The 20,008-nt window shown below is 26.0% G+C and overlaps 1 protein-coding gene across 1 annotated transcript; it reads left to right on the top strand.

Annotated features, from left to right (window-relative positions):
• Window positions 1-6,444: 6,444 nt before the first annotated feature.
• On the top strand, window positions 6,445-7,110 carry LOC106774109. The gene has a single exon (XM_014660955.2). It carries the CDS (start codon window positions 6,606-6,608, stop codon window positions 6,972-6,974), a length of 369 nt encoding a protein of 122 aa, XP_014516441.1. The 5' UTR covers window positions 6,445-6,605; the 3' UTR covers window positions 6,975-7,110.
• Window positions 7,111-20,008: the final 12,898 nt, after the last annotated feature.

Raw genomic sequence — 20,008 nt, 5'->3', positions numbered from 1 at the left:
ACTTTTAATTTTATAAAATGGAAATGGTGGAAGTACTAATATTGAAGTTTCCTTTGAATTTTATGTTAAAAATTATAGATATTATATGTAAAAAAAACACATATATATAAACATTTTTCTATAAATTTAGAATAAAATTTTACTATTTATTAAGTAATTTGAAAAGAAAAAAAATATATTCAACAACACGAATAAGATTGAATCAAACTTATTTAAGATTACAAGTTCAAATTTGAGTCATGTAAGTGGTCCATTAATAAGCCATGTAAATACTCTATTAATGTAGAGAGAGAAAGAAAAAGATTGTTAAGGATACTGGGAGGTGTAGAGTATTTTTGGAATAAAAGAAAATAGTGGAGAGGTATTAAATATTTTTGAAATAAATTAAAATAGTGGGGAGGTGCAGGTCCCACTTGGGGAGGTGGAGGGAGCAACACCCCATGTATATTAGTGATTTAAAGTTGTGGCATTGATGTGGAGTTGCTTTTAATAATAAAAGTTACGTGTATATATATATATATATATATATATATATATATATATATATATATATATATATATATATATATATATATATAAATTTATAATATATTCTATGATGTTATGCATATATATTTATATATAATATTATATTAGGTATTACGTAAAGGAAAAGAAGGGAGAGATATACGTCCTAGAGCTTTTATAATAATAGAAAAGCAAATGTTTAGTATTTTTAGTTGAATGAAGGGTGAGTCCTTGGGGTTTAATATTTTATAAATCTTGTTTATAGTGTGTTTATAGTATGGTGAAATAAAAGGTAATTGACCTTGTATTTATGAAATTGGTGATAGAGACAAGCAACGCACGTCATTGAAGTTGTGTATGAAATATATTTGTGTTATAAACTTCATCATTAGTGATAAATAGATATTATTGCGAGTATGTATGAAAGGTATGAAAGGTAATGAGTGTGGTGTTACTAACCTTGTGAATAGTTTGCATAATATCTATTATTGAGAATGTGTATTGATTGGTGAATAATGCATATTATTGATGAGCTAATGTATATTATTGAGATTAAAGGTGGAATGTGATGAGAGTGTGTTATAAGTCTTATGATTGGTGAGCAATGTACATTGTTGAGACTATGTATATTTTGAGAATAGTGAGATAAATCTTATGATTTGTGGAAAAACATATGATAATGAGAATGTGTATGAAATTGGGTGTTACGCGGAAGGAGGAAAGAATGGCTTGGGATTAGTCCTTTAGGTGATCAAAATTATTATGAAAGTTCTTTTATACATGGTTACTGGGAGTGATATTTGTATGGGAAAAATGGTGGGGTTTTAATGAGGAGAAATTTAGGAGTAACAGCCTTAGGTTGCCGCATAGGATGAAGAAAGTTGGCACTAGTGTAGAAAGGGATTAGACATATGTTATTTTGGGCTTTTAAAGTCCGTTCCCGAACAGACGTCTATATGAGTGACGTCAATTGGACGTCGAGTACTGCATTTTTGACATCGTTATAGACGTCGGTTAAAGTCATTCACCGACGTCTCTATAGTCAAACATGGTACAAACTGACGTCTAAGGGCACTCTATAGACGTCGGACATGACATAAACAGACGTCTCAGGGAACTATATAGATGTCAGACATGACACAAACCGACGTCGAAAGGAACTATGGACGTCGAACATTACATTAACCGACATCTAGATAGTTTCCGTTGTGTTTTGGTGCAGTTTTACTCGTGTCTTTGGGTACCTTTGTAACACCTCCTTCCTTTGCTAGTTTCTTCGTAGGAAAAGTTGCGTCTTTTGGACCTTTTATGGCATTTCAACCCAAAACCGAACCTGAGTCGTTGCCTAATTCCATTTCCCACCGCTAATGAAAAAGAATACGGTGACACTGTATTCTTTTTTTTCGCCATATAGAAAAAGAATACGGTGACACCATTTTCTTTTTCATTGGCGATAGGAGTGGAAGTAGGCAACAACCCAAGTTCGGCTTCAAGTTGAAATGCCATAAGAGATCTAAAAAACACAAGCTTTTCTTATGAGGAAACTAGTAAATGGAGAAGGTGCACTACGCCACACAAAGACATAAGAAAAATTGCACCAAAATACAATGAAAAGCTTATTTTAATCGGTTCAAATGAGATCAAACGGATCAAAAGCAAGTTTAATCGGAATAAAAACAAAATTTAAACGATTGAAAAGAGTTCGAATGCACCTGAAAGGCAACGTGGCAGCTAGTGAAGAAGGAAGTTGTCATATTACGAACCCTTGCTGTTTGTCACATATACTGAAAGATAATGTTGTCTAATTTTAAGGATTAAAAGTGAAAGTTTCAAAACAAGGAGGATTAAAAACAATTGATGTTTCGAGTAGAGACTAAAACCAAAATCGAGTGATAATTTAGGAACTAAAAGCATATTTAACCCAATACGTATTTAATTGCTATAACCATTAACAGAAATTCAAGAAAACTAATAAAATTAAAATTATTGAACCTGGAGGACAACTTCTTCTTGTACCAAAAGCAAAAATAAAATATGAAAATACTTATAAGAATCCACTGTTTATCCAAATTTAATCAATCAAGATATAAAACACTTTTTTAATATAATTATGAAAATTAATAAAAATAATTAATTGAGTTGATATTGATTATATTAAATTTAAAAAAAAACAGACTTTTAATATAAGAATGAACATAAATAATTTTTTTTATATTTTTAATTTATTTTATATCTGAATGTTTGAGTGATCCACTTTTTGTAAACTTATTTTTTCTTTTTTTCTTTTTTTTTAAAAAAATTTTGGTTAAGGAGTTCAGCCTTCACAATTTACAAAGAATAGGAAGAATAAGAGTTTTGCTATAAAGTTTTATAAACTAAATTAAATTCATTTATAAGCTAAAAATACTTTATACTCAACTTAAAAATACACAATCTGAATTGTATTTGAAGGAAGAGGTGCGTCATCGGTGAGAGGACTGGACGCAGGATAAAGAAGAGAAAGTAAAATTACCATTTCATCATACATATAGGGGTGCAGGAAGAAACAACAACTGTAATTTGGCCCAACTCTACTGCCAGAAGATTATGTTTATTTCATGGTTCACTCTAATGTATTTCAAAAAAGAAAATAATATTTAGTATATAAATTAAAATAATAAAATTTGAAATTAAAAATAAAAATATATCTACAGTTTTGGAAATCAAAATAATAATATAAATATATGTTACATGAACTGATTATTTAAGTCCACATTAGATATAACTAATTATAGTAGAGTTTGAGTTTAATTTCACGTAACCTCAATAACGAAAATTCAGTAGAATAAAAACCATCAAACTGGAAAAAGAAACGAAAAATGTTTAAAGAGTGGGATACAAAATAATTATGGAGAATAGAAGCATGAATTTGACAACATCTTTTTACAACATTTTAACACCATCTATATGTCATTTTATAATTGGTTCATAATAGTATTTATGATTATTATTATTAATTATGAAATAATTTTGGACCAATCAAATAATAACACATTTATGTTAAAATATTTTGTCAAAGTATCATTATCATATCCGACAATCACTTAGTTTTGCTATTATAAAAGAAGACAATCTATGTACAGTGCAGTTATAAAATAAGTTGTTCTAATGAGAACCCTAGTAAAAGACAATCTCGAGTAGTTATAAGCATTTTTTTCTTATTATTTTGTATAGACCCGACAACAACTTTGTTCTGTTCTTTATAAAAGACCATCTTTGATACATTAACCAATAAGCAAGAGTAATTATTTATATGAACAAAACAAAATACATGATGTTTTTTTTATCAATAAATATTTATATATACATAAACACTGTAGTTGTGTTAACCCTTTTACAAAGTTATTATTTTTAATAAAATATAACAATTATACTTAACAAAATTACATTTATTTTTGTTGTCTTTGTTAAAAAAACACAAACTATTCATAAAACAGGCAATTAAAGTTGAAAAAAAAAAGTAATTAAGCACCAAATGCATTAAAAACGGTCTTAGTAACCCGTAGATAAATATGAACTACCGCAACCTAAATATAAACATTTTAGGAATTTTACTAAACAAAATTTAATAAATATTGTTTACTAAATTTATGCATAAATGTAAAACTTTATTTTTCTTCATATTCAGTATGCTCTTCTTCTTCTTTTTTTAACTACTTTATATGTTTTTCAAATAATTATTTTAAATATATTATAAATAATATAATTTACTTTAGGACATAGTAATTTATGTTTTCCTTTTACATACTTATATAAAATTTTTGTCTCTTAATTTTCTCACTAAATTTTCTATAATTTATAATTTTAGTCTATTTTTTTTTATTATTTTGATTTAATAGAATCTTCCATATTCATTTAGAGTATAATGATGAAATAATGTAATTATTTAAAATGTAAATAAAATAATTACATGATTTTATTAAATAACGCTACAGGTTTAATTTTGTGTAAACTTCTCTTTATACATTAAAAGGAAATAAGGATTTTCTTTTGTTGAATTAATTGAGGATTTAGATTTAATACTTGAGAAAGTAAAATGAAAATCTTATTAACTATACTTGAATTTGACTAATTATAGGTTTCTGTTATCTCAAAATGTGGTTGGATATATTTTTAAAATTTATTTGATTGTTTTAGTTAAATGTATCACTTTATTTTAAAAAAAAATGTAAATATCGGTTTATTTAGGTTAAGAAAAAAATATTATAAACAAAAAATAAAATCAAGATATCTTTTAAAAAATATTTATAAATAGATTCAAAACAATTTATTCTTTACTCATTCTAAATTTTACATCCTTAAGATTTTCTTTATAGTTGATCATATATCTTTTTCAATAGTATATTTTTTTTCTTGGCCTTATTGAGTAGATTTGGGGGAGAGTAATTGAGATGATTTAAAAGTAATTTTTGTTGTTGTTTATTTGAATAAATTTGGAAGTAAATGAGAGTAGACTTGAAAGTATAATTTGTGAGAATTAGTGTAGAATTTAATTTATATGACAGATTAAGAAAATTTACTTCCAAATTCACTCTCACTTACCTCCAAATTTATTCAAATAAACAACAAAATAAATTTATCATCAAATCCTCTCAAATCTAGATCAACTTAAATTAATTAGAATTAGGATAAGTCTTTTATTTATTTATTTTCTAAAAATTCTTATTTATTTTTTCTTTTTTTCTTTCAATATGAATACGAGAAAGATTTATGTTTGAGTTGTCTTCATCAATTGAAGAAGAGGTAGTAATAATGTAGATAAATAGAGAAGTTGGTTGTGAAGGCTCAAACTTTCTAAGTTTTTATTAATTCTTCTAATTTTCCTTCAAAGTAATTATAATTCCACAACAACTTTTCTTTTTTATTTAATTTCTTACCGATATCATTTTCACAAAAATCATTTTTCATATATCTAAAGAAAAACAATTAAATTGTTTTTTTAACACATGTTTAATGACAATTTATGCCTCAAATATTTAAGAATACATTTTAAGAAATAAAACCCGATTGATGACATGACATAATATTAATAAATGAATAATAACTTTAATTATAGTTTATTATAATAAAAATTAATATATTTTAATTTCAAAAGAAAATATTTAAGAATATTATTTTGACATTGATATGTGAGAAGGGCATGCACGCCACCTGCTTGTGTTTATGCAAACTGTTACACGCAAGAAAAGCAGTGGCCATGTGGACTGTACTCCAAATTCCAAACCCAGAAAGCCAATACCTTTCTCTGCTGCTGCCATTCCCACCCTCCAAAATCAGTAATACTACCTTCACAAGCAAATCCTTTTTAAGATCATCTTCTTCCAAAAATCATACTCAATTCTTTAAACATGGTAATAAAACTGTGTTTTATCTAATTAATAATATCATTAAAAAAATATCAATTATGGGATCTTTGAAAATGACTTCTACTAGCCCATGCAATGCCATCGTATTTATAACTATATTATTATAAATTATCATCTTATGTCCTAATCTTAAAATACCACAACTTAATTAATTTTTGATCATTTTTTGTTTGGAGCAACATGGCAATTCCTGCTGGCCATTATTATTCGCTGATGCCACACTTAATATTATAATTCCTTATATTAAAGACCTGCATTACTCTATTTCATTATTAAACTTACAATTAATCATCAACCTCGCTCTTCTAATCTTCTCCTTTCTACACTATTTCCATTTCCATGGAAGCAAACGAAATCATAAAAAAGTGTAAAGAATGTACTTTTTCTTTACAAACAAAATACGTTATTTTTATATTTTTTTCTCTATTATTATTTTATATTTTTAATTGTTTTCTTTATTTTACTCCAAAACCATAACCTATTGAAGTAACAAAAGCAGCAGTTTGATGAAAAACTTGCGTTTCCCCAAATATGCGTTGCTATTATTTTAAGTCAACTCTTGTGTCTATCAATGTCACTCACATCACAGCTTATTACAAATTTTATGCTTTCCATTCCCATTTATAAGCAACAAACTGTAAAAAAAATAAACTCAAACTTAGCCCTTTTGTGTTTTCTCAAGCTCTCTTCTTCATGCTGGCCGTTGATCACCAGCCTTCCTCGTTGCCGTGGCAGCCCCGCCGCAGGCTCTCCCGGATCCGCCGGCGGAAGCTGCAGACGGTGCGGCTGGGCGGTAAGAAGCCGCGCCGCCGAATTTTGGGGCTACTTAAGATGTTTCGAAAGATACGTTTAAGGTGGTTCAAGTTACAATATGTTCGCATGTTGAAGAGGTTGAAGGAACACTACCGAAACCTTGTTAAGGATCTTGTCGAAGCTGGGTCCACCATTGAAACCTTTCAGCAACGTCTTTTCATCGAAAGCACTTTTGCGATTCCCGTTGGGCTTAACTTGTCTACCTACCCTTCTCGTCTTGGAGATCGCTCTCGAATCATCTTCATGTAAAGTTTTTTTCTTTTTATCTCTAATTTCTTTTATCATATTGGAAGATTAACTATAAGGAAACCCAAGTTCCTTGTATTTGTATCCTTCCATTTGTATTATTCTTGGAAAAAAAAATCTCGTTTCTTCTTCTTTCTTCTTTCCTCCGTTTAATTTTTTGAGAAAATTGTGAAAAAAATTACATAAAGAGAATATAAAACATTTGGGTTCCCTCATGTGATCGATCATGTTCACCTTCGTTTACATGGAAACACTGTCCAGACACTGAGACATTATCTGGTGTGTATATGTCTCTTTGGCTTGATATTTATCTATCAGATATGATTACAGAGTTCAGGTTTTGGAGCTTTATTCCTTACCATTTCTAAGATCTGAAGAACACTAATGCCGATCGAAGAATGTTATTACCGTGAAAAAATGTAAGAAATTAAAAAGGGAGTTCCATTCCAATGAATTATGTTGGCAATTACTAATAATAAATGCATCTGTTTCTGCAAGTAATGCGTCTAAAGTTTAATCTTATTTTCAGTTCTTATTTAACTAATTAATTTATGCACTATGTTAATAATTATTTTTTAACAATTTTTTAATAATATATTGTTATGTCTTGTTATTTTATTGGTTCTTATATTTGAAATGGATGTATAAATAATTGTAAAACAATTGTTAAAATTATTTTTTCTTAATTTATTAAGGTTTTTAGGGTTTTAATAACTCTTTCATTTTTTTTCTACAATTTTTTATAGACTGAGTTACTATTTTTATTGTTTTGAATATTTAAAAAACACCAATCGCAAACTATAACATAAAAATGTTATAAAAAAATTTGTCCAATAATTTTTATTTACTTGCATGAACCAAAGGAAATATGTATGAAATGAAAACTTTAATATTCAATTTATGTTAGTATGGGTATGCAATGTGGTTAAAAACCTTAATTAGCACGGATTAAAGCAGATTGAATTCCATAACCTGGGATATTACCTCAACTAAACTATGATTGTTTTAAAACATTTTTGTTGCAACTTAATTGTAATTACCACTTTAATTTCTCTGTGGTGTTTATTTTATATACACAAAATTACAAAAGACAATATCTGCATTCTAATTTTGAAAAATTTGATGTGTATGAATATTGCACCCAGCACATCATTGTTGCAACCATCAATGTTTCACAAGTGGTGTCGTTAAGGTGTATATTATTAATCTTCAAAAAATAAATGGTGGAATGTGATATGTGTTGTTCAAGTTATTCTCTTTGACCATGGAAAATAACATAAGAAACATGGTTCTTGATTTTAAAATTGCAATGGTTTAAACCATTTTTTGGTCTCTAAGTTAAGTTCTGATATTCAGTTTAGTTTTCACTTTTAAAAATGTCAACCTTTAGTTCCTATGATATGAAAAATGTATCAATTCAGTCCTCATGACAATACTTAATGAACAATAAATCACAAGTTTTCATACTTAGATATCCAATATTTTGTGATTTGTTAATGGAAAGTGTTATGAACAACAAATCACTTAATGAAAAACTTGTGATTTGTTAACGAATAAGACTGATTTGATACATTTTTTATATCATAAAGACTAAAGGTCGACATTTTTAAAAACAGGGACTATATTGAATATCAAAACTTAACTTAAGGACCAAAAAAGGGTTTAAACCAATTACATTCCAAATGTTGTCTTCTTAGGCCCTGTGTGTCACATTGAACACAGAAGCAAAACAAAACCTATTTTTATTAATGTTTTCAATTAAAATCAACTTATCATTTTGATAATTACTGTGAGATATTAAAAGGAAATGTGGTGACTATGCTATAATAGACAAATGTCAGATATTAAAAAGTAATACAATCCAATGATATGAGTATATTATTATTTATAAATACAATAGTACAATAGTGCAAGCAGAGATTAAAATATAGGGAAAATGAAAGATATTATCGTCAGCACATGCGTCACTGTTTTATGACTATTTAGCAACAATGAATCAGAATAATGTTTTGACCTCAAACAAACATTACTCCCTTTGTTCTTAATTATAAGAAAATTTCTTAATTCTAATAGATTGATGGAAAGAATGGAATCTGAAAAAGTATCACAATGGATACCTTAGGCTGTGTTCGTTTTAATGTAATATCATGTTAACCTTGATTTGCAACCATGAATTTGAGATCATTTTCAAGTTTCCTCATATACTGTTTGAATGTAATGGAGATGAATTAATAATAATGATAAAATGTATTGTTTTAAATATTCATTAATTTTAATATTTCAAAATAATTTTTACCAAAAAAATTATCTTATTCACAAATGTTATTTTATATCAATATTATTAAGGATAATATCTTATTATTTTCTATTTATTAAAATATTTGTTTTATCCATGACATCAGTTAAATATTACACAAGTTTTTTTAAAATTTATTTCGAAATCTATCCTTAATTATTTTCAAATCTTTTAAAAAAAACACATATTTTATTCTCAAATCTTTTCAAATTATTCACTCACTCTTTCTCAAATGATTCACTCAAGTAAATACAATCTTATATTTAAAAATCTGATGGCAGTATTATATTTTCAAATTGTTAAAATTTGTAGTTAGCGTGACTTTCTTTTACATTAGGATGGAAAATATCCACTGGTTTAATCATGCATTGATGATTTTAATTTTCATTTGCATATATGTAATTAAAATGTATACATTAAATGAAATAATAGTTTTAGGTGGCTTGAGCTCCCATTAGAATAGAAGAGCAATGGTTGAGAAGCGATAGGAGCAGCAATGGCTTGAAGATCGACGAGGAAGATTGTTGGATTTATGGAGCGATAAGAGCTCCTACTGTATGTAATGTTTGATGATGATTATAATGAAATAAGAACAATGATATTTTAACAACTTTTTTTTTAACAACTTTTTTACAGCAGGACATGTGTCACTATTTTATTAGTTTGTTTGAATTTATTTTAAAAAAAATATTTGAAACAGATCAATCACAAACTACTCTGTCCTCCAAAAGTTGATCTTCAGATAAGGATGCATTTAATTGCTAGCTTAATTCTCTTATCCTACTCTGTCCATCTAAGTGGATCTTCGGATATAAATACAACCACTGAAGCTACATCCTTCCTACTCTGTCCATAAAAATGGATCTTCGGTAAGGACTTCCCACTCTCCACCACATAGCTTTCTCTCTACGTGAGATTGAGACTATTAAGAACCATCTATGCATTGTTAAAAAGTTATAAAAAAAAGAATTGTTCGAGAAAATAATTGATGGAATAAGAAAGAAAGTAATGTTTGCTTACGTGGGAGTTGTCCAACACCCACTATACCCATTCTTATGATTTTGTCTCATTGAAACGTGAAAAAGGTTCCTTCAACAATAATTCAATGATAAACCAAATACACCAATGACACATAAATTGCGCATCATTTTTGGACCATTTAAGATCACTCAATTTTATTTATTCTAAATATTTTCCTTCTGTGCCCTATCTTTAATATTTATATTCTATATTTAATTAATATAATTTTTTTCTCTGTAAAATTAGGACGAATTCAAATAATATTCATTACTAACATTCCTAATTATTGAATAAAAAACATTTGAGAAAAATCACTCATACGTAGATATCGCCATTTTCACTACAACATTATTTTATAGAATAATTTTTTTTGGAATTTCGGTCCAGCCCAAAGAAAGCTAAACCGGCCCACAAAACTTTGGGGGAATGAATTTATTAAATTAATACTGCTTATGTTCACTTATTTTCCATTAAGAAAATATTTTAAAGGAATATTTAAGTAAAGAAATTACGAAAAAAGTGACATCAATAATGTTGGAATGAAAGTATCTATTTTTCTTTTGTGATTTTGTTTTGATATGAGTGAATGAGGAAGTGGTAGGGTTTTCAACCCACTAAAATTTGTTTAATATTTGGGAGCATTTTTCACATGTGAAAACTCTTGAGGGATTTTTCTGGTTATCATTCCCTCAAAGTGGCTTATAACTAAGCCACATACTTAAGTGGCAAATATATATGACAATATCTTTCATATGTGATTTTATATTCACCTAACATTAATCTATTAATGCTACTTTAATATATCTTCCTTTTGGGAAAATTTTACTTATCTCTTTCAAACAACATATTATTTACAACTAAGAAAATTCTTAAATTTATTATACATTGGTGTATTAATTTCATTAAATGATATTGCACACATATTATATTTTCTTCCCTCGAATTGCATTCTAAATTTAACATTTCTACCATGTTTGTGTTCTATATAAGGACAGATCATCGCTATCTAAATTACGTTTACTCAAACATAATAAAAAAGATTAAATTAAACTGTTTTAAAAAATATATAAAATAATAAAAAAGAAACCAAATTAAAACATTCAATATTATAGAACTAAATCAAATAATTGATAATTAAACCTTTATAAAAAAATGTTAGTTATATATTGTAAAACCAAGGAGTTTTATGCAAGTTCTATATGAAGACATCACACAAAATCTGATAAATGTATAAAATAAAAAAGATTAGTGGATCAGAAAGAAATAAAGACAAATTTTTTAGTTACTCTTTATATAAAGTATATTTTTTTTATATTTTATTTCTATCAATAGTTTTCTAGTAATGTACAACCAAAAACAAAATACAAGCCACAAAACATAACAAATTTTCATAGGTTGTAAATTTTAAACATAAATATAAAATAATTAATCAGATTTATGATGGATATATTTTTTTTTTCTAGCCATTCCTCTCTTTTTTCTCTTTATTTTGGAGATTCTGAGGAATAATGATATACAGAAAAAAATGGTCATGTAGACACGAATTCTAAATTTGTAGTGGTAAGAATATTTGTTACATAAACATAATAAATATGAAAAAAGGTCATGTAAACACGAATTCCATAAATTAAAAAGAATTCTTTATATAACAAACTATATTTAATTTTAAAAAGTCATGTTTATGGAATTATAATAAAATAATACTTTATTCATAAAATATTATTTTAATCCACTCTAATTTGTATGTTCTAAATAATTCTCTTCTTCTTATGATACGTAAGTCCTAGATTTTGAGAAAATGTCATCCACTGAGTGAGTTGATACGTAAGAAAGATATATAGCGGGAGAGAAAAAATAAAAATTATTAAAAAATCAAGAAAGAAAAACATTATCATTTTTTTTTAACTATATTTCACCTTAAAACAATCTCTACGGTTGTGGATTTCTATTTTCTAATTTTGTAAATGTAATATATAAATAAAATGATAATATTATGATAGAAACATTATTGTGGCCGGTGATTATAAAGTTGGTGGAGAGAACTCAACCTTTAGCTACTTTTTTATTAAGATTAGCTTCTGACTTTTCATCAAGGGTTTTCCAATTTTATATCATGCATTAGACCATGCTAAATTATTAAATATATGGTGAATAAAAAAGTAAATAACTTATTCTATTAAATAAGGTAAATTATTTAAAAATGCCACGCCTATATATAATAGTGAAAGGCAATATAGTTTGCATCATTTATTAAAGAGATTTCGTATATGAAGGGAAAACATCGTACATTGTACATGTTTGAATATTTAACACCAACAAAATCATAGTACGATAATCTAAAATCTAAATTATTGTTTGATTTATTAGTTTTAAAAGTTAGTGAAATCATTTATATCATAATGAAACGTGTTACTGTGAGCTTATAGTCTATCGATCGGACACGGTTACAAATTGAATTGAAAATATCGAGCGAATGACATACAAAAAAACATCTCACAGTCCGATAACAGTTAAGCAAATTTTTAAAAACTCTATAAATATGAGTTTAATTTTGAGGTAAACTCACCTTGACTTAATATTAAATTCCTAAAGACCTACAAAGAAAGATTCTGACTTGAGTATCGGAGTGTACTCTATAAGTCACACCCCACACACCGATAGTTACTAGAGCACGAAATAGAAAGATGTCCGATAGAGACAGGATCTTTACAGATACGGTTATCCTCGTCTCATTTCATCAGAAACAAAATGAAAATATATTTCACTAGTTTTTAATAGAATTTTGAAAGCATATTTTATTGGGTTTAGTGGAATCTATACCTACCAAAAAGGGTGATTTATATTCCAACATTTGGTGTAAAACAAACTAACTTCCGTTTCTCACTTTACATAGACAGAAAACTCTCTTACTTTGAAATTTCAAACCTAGTTATCTCAATCACTGTATAAACGAATATTCAAGACTTCATACATGCTTTCGTATTTTGTTCGCATTCGAAAGTCATAAATAAACAAATGCAGCTTCTATGTTATCAATCTTCTTTCTTTTCTTAATGTAAATTCATTTATTTAAGATTAATATTATTCTTTTCCTAATAATATATATAAACTTATGCGTTAAAGCTTCAATCGACTAAGCTATTTTGCCATGGAATGCAAACGCTAATCAAAACAGCATTTTATTTTCCAATGCACGTCATGTATAAAAAAGGAACACTAGGGTTTCTTTTTATTATCGTGTTCGTTTGCATTTCAAACTGATTAACCACGAAGAGAAATGTTCTCCATGAGAAAAGGATTGATATGTCTATCTGAATGGAATCGATTCTAATCATTAACTTTACTCATCTGTAGTTGCGTACATCAAATTAAATAACCCTTTAATTCCTTTTTTTTTTTTTAAATTTTCATGATTTTGTTAAAAGCTTTAGTATGTATTATCATTAAGTAGGTGGGAAAGTATAATTAATTATAATAATGATGTCGTGAAGAATGGGCATTAGAAGTTATATATAATATTAGAAGCATTGGATAGTTCCTTGAAAAGTGGAATTTGGAAAAGTTAATAATGTTTTGATTCTTTTGGCTGCCGTTGACTGATGAAATGAGATATGAGAAATGGTGTTGATCCTTATCCACGCAATTTCTTTTCGATGAAGAGTATTAATTGTCGTATAAGAGTTAGGCGAAGAAGGAGGCAAACACGAAAGTTCATATCAAGAAAAACCTTCTTTTCCTGCTCAAAAACACCAATTATATATAAATGCAGTCAAATTAAATTACTTTTTGAAATTCTAGCTATTAATTATATGGAAATTAGGAATCATCACGGTTAGAAATCCAAATATGAGTTTAAGTCCCACATTAAATAGAAATGAGAAAAAACATTGTATAAATGTAAAAGACTCGTTGATTTATTATCTTAAGATTTTGGATAGAGAGTGATGTCAATCTCTTATATGTTATTGATGTTTATTTCTCTCCTATCAATCCTCCTTAATAGACTCAGCAATTACTCATAAAATTTCCAAGCTTAATTATTATTATTAATTTCTTATAATATTGAGTGTACTTTTTTTTTCTCGTGAATTAATTCTCAAGAGTCTTGGAAACTAGTAAAGAATAATATTTGAAAATAAATCTTTATATGAATGGCAACTTTTGCCTTACAATGTCTATAGGTCAGAAATATTTGAGAGGGTGGTTTACTTTTCGTAAAATGTTTAAAATGTTATATGACAATAATGTGTCATCTAGATAATAAATTTTTAAAAAATTGTAATTTAAAAATTTGACTTGAATAATTGTATTGCTTAAACTATTTAAAATTAAAGAATGTTAATTAACTTTTGTCAACAAATAAAAATTGAAATTTTTCATATTTTCATATTTACTTTTTTTTTTCATATTTTTTAAACTTAGTTTTAGTTGAAGGTAATATCACTTTGATTAAGACCCTCGCTACTATTACTTTTTTTTAATGTCGATTAAGGCTATTTATTAATGTTGATAATAATTATTTTGTTATGTAATTTTGTAGATTATTATTATTTCTTGTTTGTAATTAGTTAAAGTTTTCTCGATCGATATGTTGAAGAAATTATGTTTTAAGGGATGTAAATTGAATTCTTTCAATCAAATGTTTATTATAATTATCTTTTTTATCATCTAAAACATAAATATCATTCTTTATAAATAAAATTAAAATTATTTTTTTACTATTAATTTGATAAACTTTCTACCAACGATAAGATAATTTCTTTAGTAATATTAATTAAAGGAACATTTTAGTAGACATTACAAAAACACCTTAATAATCAACATTCTAAAAATAATATTGATTGATGTCTGTCTAAATAATTGCAATGACGTCAACTAAAACCTAATCTTGATTTATATTTTCTACAAACAAAATTACAAATATCAATTACAAAAACATTAACAAGTTTTGAAAAAAAAATTAATTAAGATCGATCAAAACTAATTATACTTAGATAATTTTTTATATTTGATAATAATTAAATATTTTAGTGAAAATAAATAAATTCACCGACTTTTAATGGTCTTATTCAAAGAAAATATTAAATAAATGAAATAATTTAAAATTATTATAAAATTGTAAAATTTCAATTGTAATATAAGATTAGGGGTTTGTATTATTATTGAAATTCAGGTTCTCAATTTTACACATATAAGGTTAGGGATTTGTATTATTGAAATAAATAATTGTATTGTTTGAATAGTTTTATAATAAATAAAAAATATTCATTTCACTCCAGATGCATTGAAACAAGACGTATACATGGTTACTATTTGGCTTAAGATAAAAACAATTATACAAATTTTAATATATAAGTTATTTTATAGGATTGAGTTATATTTAAAATTTATTTTAATAAAATTTATTGTTCGTTAAATTTTTTAATTGTTTCTAAAAACTAGTTTGAAATGTAAAGCATTTGCTTTAACCTAAAAATATTCCTAATTTTTTTAGTATAATATTCTTCTATTAAATAAATTATAATATTATATTTAAAAAAGAGTCTCAAATTCTTTTTATACTAATATACTTATGTTAAATTAATTATAAAATTTGTTTAAGAAATAAAGATCTCAAATTTTCGTATATTAATATATTTTTATTAAATTATTTATAAAGTAAATAAAGAAAAAAAATCTCAACAATTCTTTTAGTACTAACATACTTTTATTTATAATTTTTTTAAGAAAAAGAGAAGAGTTAGTTATCTTTATCCTCTTATAATAAATTTTGATTTTGATTTTTTTTTTTTAATTTTTCTGTAAATTCTCATATAGTAATTTCATTTACTGTCTCTTACTTTATTTCATTCTAAAGTTTTTTTTTTCTCTTTTGAAAGTTTTGACATATTACATTGTTTGAATTTGATGATGTTAGAGTGTACTAATCTTTTTATCTTCATTTAGTATGTTTTTCTTTTTATTTGTATTATTATTATTATTGAATTTGTATTAGGATTTTTTATTTTTTTTGTACTTTTTGATTTATGGGTTTTAAGGTAGATTAATAAACTTTATATTCAAACATAAGAACTAATAAACTACCCTTTTCACAACTATTACCCTGTACATAATATACAAAATGAGTTCATAAATTTGTTAGCAAGTGAAATATAAAAAAGGTAAAAAAAATTAAGGATGCAAACTATTGTCATTCATACTTGATTGTACTCCAAATATATGTAATAAAGAGAAAATGTCATTTTGTATTATAATGTGTGAATATTTCATCAACTTTGGTACAAGTTAATGAATATTTTTTAGTATAGATTAATGAATATTTTTTAAAAATTTTAAAAGTAGATGATATAAGTTAATAAACAATTTTGTATAAAAAATTCAAAAAATAAATTTTAAGTAAAATTCTTTATTTTTAAGTTTGTTTTAAGTTTTCAAAAAATTTAATCCCTCTGTTAAACTTTTATTAAGGTCTAATTTTATTCTTAAAATATATGTGTTTTGGTTCTGAAGTCAAGTCACTCCAACACTTTCATAATTTCTCATTGGATGTTGTCTGGATAGTCAATCACTTAATCTTCTTTTTCACTTCGAGCATCCGAAGGAATACCTGCCAAGAGTATTAAATGCACGGTAACAAGGGTATTCAAAACAAGAGTATTAAATGCACAGTAAATATTATCACCTACCTCTTATCTTTTACCATTGGTGATATTTTAATATCGATCTAATCTCAGTCCATTACCACTGATTATAATTTACCTTAATTCTTGTAGGGAAACTTGTGCATCGAATATGGTCAGACATCCCTGATTTTGACTGTTTGGTCTTACCTGATGATCGAGTCACATTCTTTTTTTCCAAAGTCATTTTAGTATGAATTATTATGTAGGGTCGTCCAACCCCTGTTATAGAATATGTCTTAACATAAGAAATTAAGTTAAAATTCTTACATCATAAAAAAAAAAAAATCTTAGTTTATAATTTAAATTTGTAAAATTGAGTTAAAAATCCCTATATTATCGTGCATTAAACAAAAATATAAATAACAAATTTGCGTAATTTCATTTTATCTTATAAATAATGTAAATAATAAAAGAAAGCATCACTGCACCGAATAAAATCATTTTTTTTATTTGTTTAAAGTTTATATGCATGCTTGGATTCCAGTGTGCGGGACTGAAAGTCACAGTGTCACACTACGTAAAAGAAGCAGCTTTGTTTTTGCCTTAAATTCAACCTATTAAATTAACTTTAACACAATTAAATCAAACCAAACATGGCACAGATTTCACTCATAATTTTGCAATAATAAATTTAGATTAGTGTTAAAATAATGTATTAAATAATGCATGAATAGTAGTTAGTGTGTAATCTTCTACCATTAACAAGTACAGAAATAAGCACTATAAATAAATAATGTAACGTAGGAATAGTCGTTATGTCTGTGTGATGTGATATAAGGAGTAACCAATTTAATCTCATTCAGAGAATTTTAAATATTTTTATATCATTTTCAAAAATATAAATTTTAGTTTTGAAATTAAAGAAATGCATTATCACTATTACTTTAATTATTATTTTCATCACCATCACGATTACAAATTTAATTATCATTTCACTTCTACAACTATCATTACTTTTATTATTATAATTATAATCAGTATCATTAATTTTATAAGTAACCACAAATCTTATTAACCAACACTATGACCACGGTTATAAATTATACTTTTATTATCATCGTTATTATACACTACATTTACTATATTAAAAAGATTTTTACTATATTTTAAAATATCAACATCAACATATTTTAATTGTCCAATAGATAATAATACCAAAAATTCAACAAAAAAAGAATCAAAATAATCAAAATGATGTACTTAACATTTTGACCACTACCTAAATATACTTTAAAACTAATTTAACACAATAAAAAATTAAAGAAATTTATTTAAAAGCTATTTTTTTAAAAAAAAAATTAAGATTAGAATTTGAGAATGGAAGTCTAACTTTTTAAATTTAAGAAATGAACTTTTATAGTAAAATAAAAACCAGTATAAGAATTATATTTCTTACATGTTGATGATTTGATGGTTAAATAAAGAGGTGATACAGAATAGACCCTCCACTCCCAGCTGCTACAAATACGGAAACACCTGAATATGGTATGATGCCATATTCAATTATCTAATTGATTATTTTATGGTAAAAATAATTTATGAGCAATAAAAAGGAATTAAAATTCAATTAACTAATTAAAGTTAAAATAGATTAAAAATGGATATTTAATTAAATGAAAAGGCTCAATCAAGCAAGTCTTTAGAGTTGAGTTTCTATTTTTATTTTCTATTTATTTAATATTTAAAACTTTTATACTTTTAATTGAACTTTTGTTGTTTATTATTTTATTAAATAAGTAATGTGAGTACTATCATTATCTTGCTTATTTGTTATTTCTCACCACATATTTAAAAATAACAAATTAAAAATTTAATATAAAATAATATTACAATTAATTTAAAATGAATGATCTTATCATTTTTATATTAATAATAACATTTTCTCACATTATTAAAACATAAAAGCAAACTAACAAGATAATAAAACAAATAAGCATCCAATTTATTACAATATAAGATATTAAAAGCCAATTAAATCATGTAAGAATTTTAAAAACTCAATGTACTATCAGGCGATTATAGGACGATCTCGTGATTAATTTGACCGGACGGTCCAGGATAAATGGTCGATAAGAACCCGTAATCATATTTATGCAATAGTAAAAAGTTATTAGAGTCATTGGATCGAGATTTGGTTGTGATTAAGACTCCATTAATCCCATACTCATGAAAAAAGCTATAAATGCAGGTCAAAGACAAGAGGTAGATGATTCACATTTACGGTTCATTTATTATTGATCTAAAGGTAGACAATTCATATTTACTGTGTATTTATTACTGATCCATAGTGATCGTAAGGGTTTATATTGACTCAAGCAAGAAAACTTTTGACAAATACACCTCGAAACGGAAGAACGAAGAAAGAAACCAAATAATGAAACCGAACAACATTACATGACAAATTATGAAAGTGTTGAGTTACTCGAACTCGTAACCGAAACACTTAATATATACAAAATAACAAACACTGAATTAAAAGATGAAGAAATTTTATCGAAAACTTGAAATTTAATTAATTCAAATCAAAATTGGAATAGAAATCTATTCGGGTCAAGAAGTGGTATGGTGAATTCAAGATCCGAGTCAAGGTGGATTGATCACTATTTTGACATTTTGCAGATATGACCCTGGAGAATGAAGCACGGTCGCAACGTGGAATAAAACATAAACCAGCTTTCCGTGTTCTTTCTATAGAAACGCGTTTTTTTACTTTGAAAAGTGGAATCCAATATTCCTCAGTTCTCAGTTTGAATCCTGCAAAACCCATTTATTTTTTTTTATCTTAAATGAAGAATGATAATCATATCATAATATTTTAACAATTTATTGATAATAAATTATTTTTTATTTTTGAAAGGAATCATTCATAAATTATTATATAAATAATTATAAAAAAATTGTAAAAAAAATTGTTAAAAATAGATTTTTCATAATAATCACAACCACAAAATCCATACAGCATAAATATTTCGGGAGCCATCAGCAAAATAAATAAATTAGGTTAGATGAAGTACTGTGGTTATTCATTGTCTATTACT

This window comes from Vigna radiata, chromosome 9 (assembly GCF_000741045.1).
Source record: "Vigna radiata var. radiata cultivar VC1973A chromosome 9, Vradiata_ver6, whole genome shotgun sequence".
Taxonomy (NCBI): Eukaryota; Viridiplantae; Streptophyta; class Magnoliopsida; order Fabales; family Fabaceae; genus Vigna; species Vigna radiata.
The sequence above is the reverse complement of the archived record's forward strand: the minus strand, read 5'-3'. Positions and strand labels throughout refer to the sequence as shown.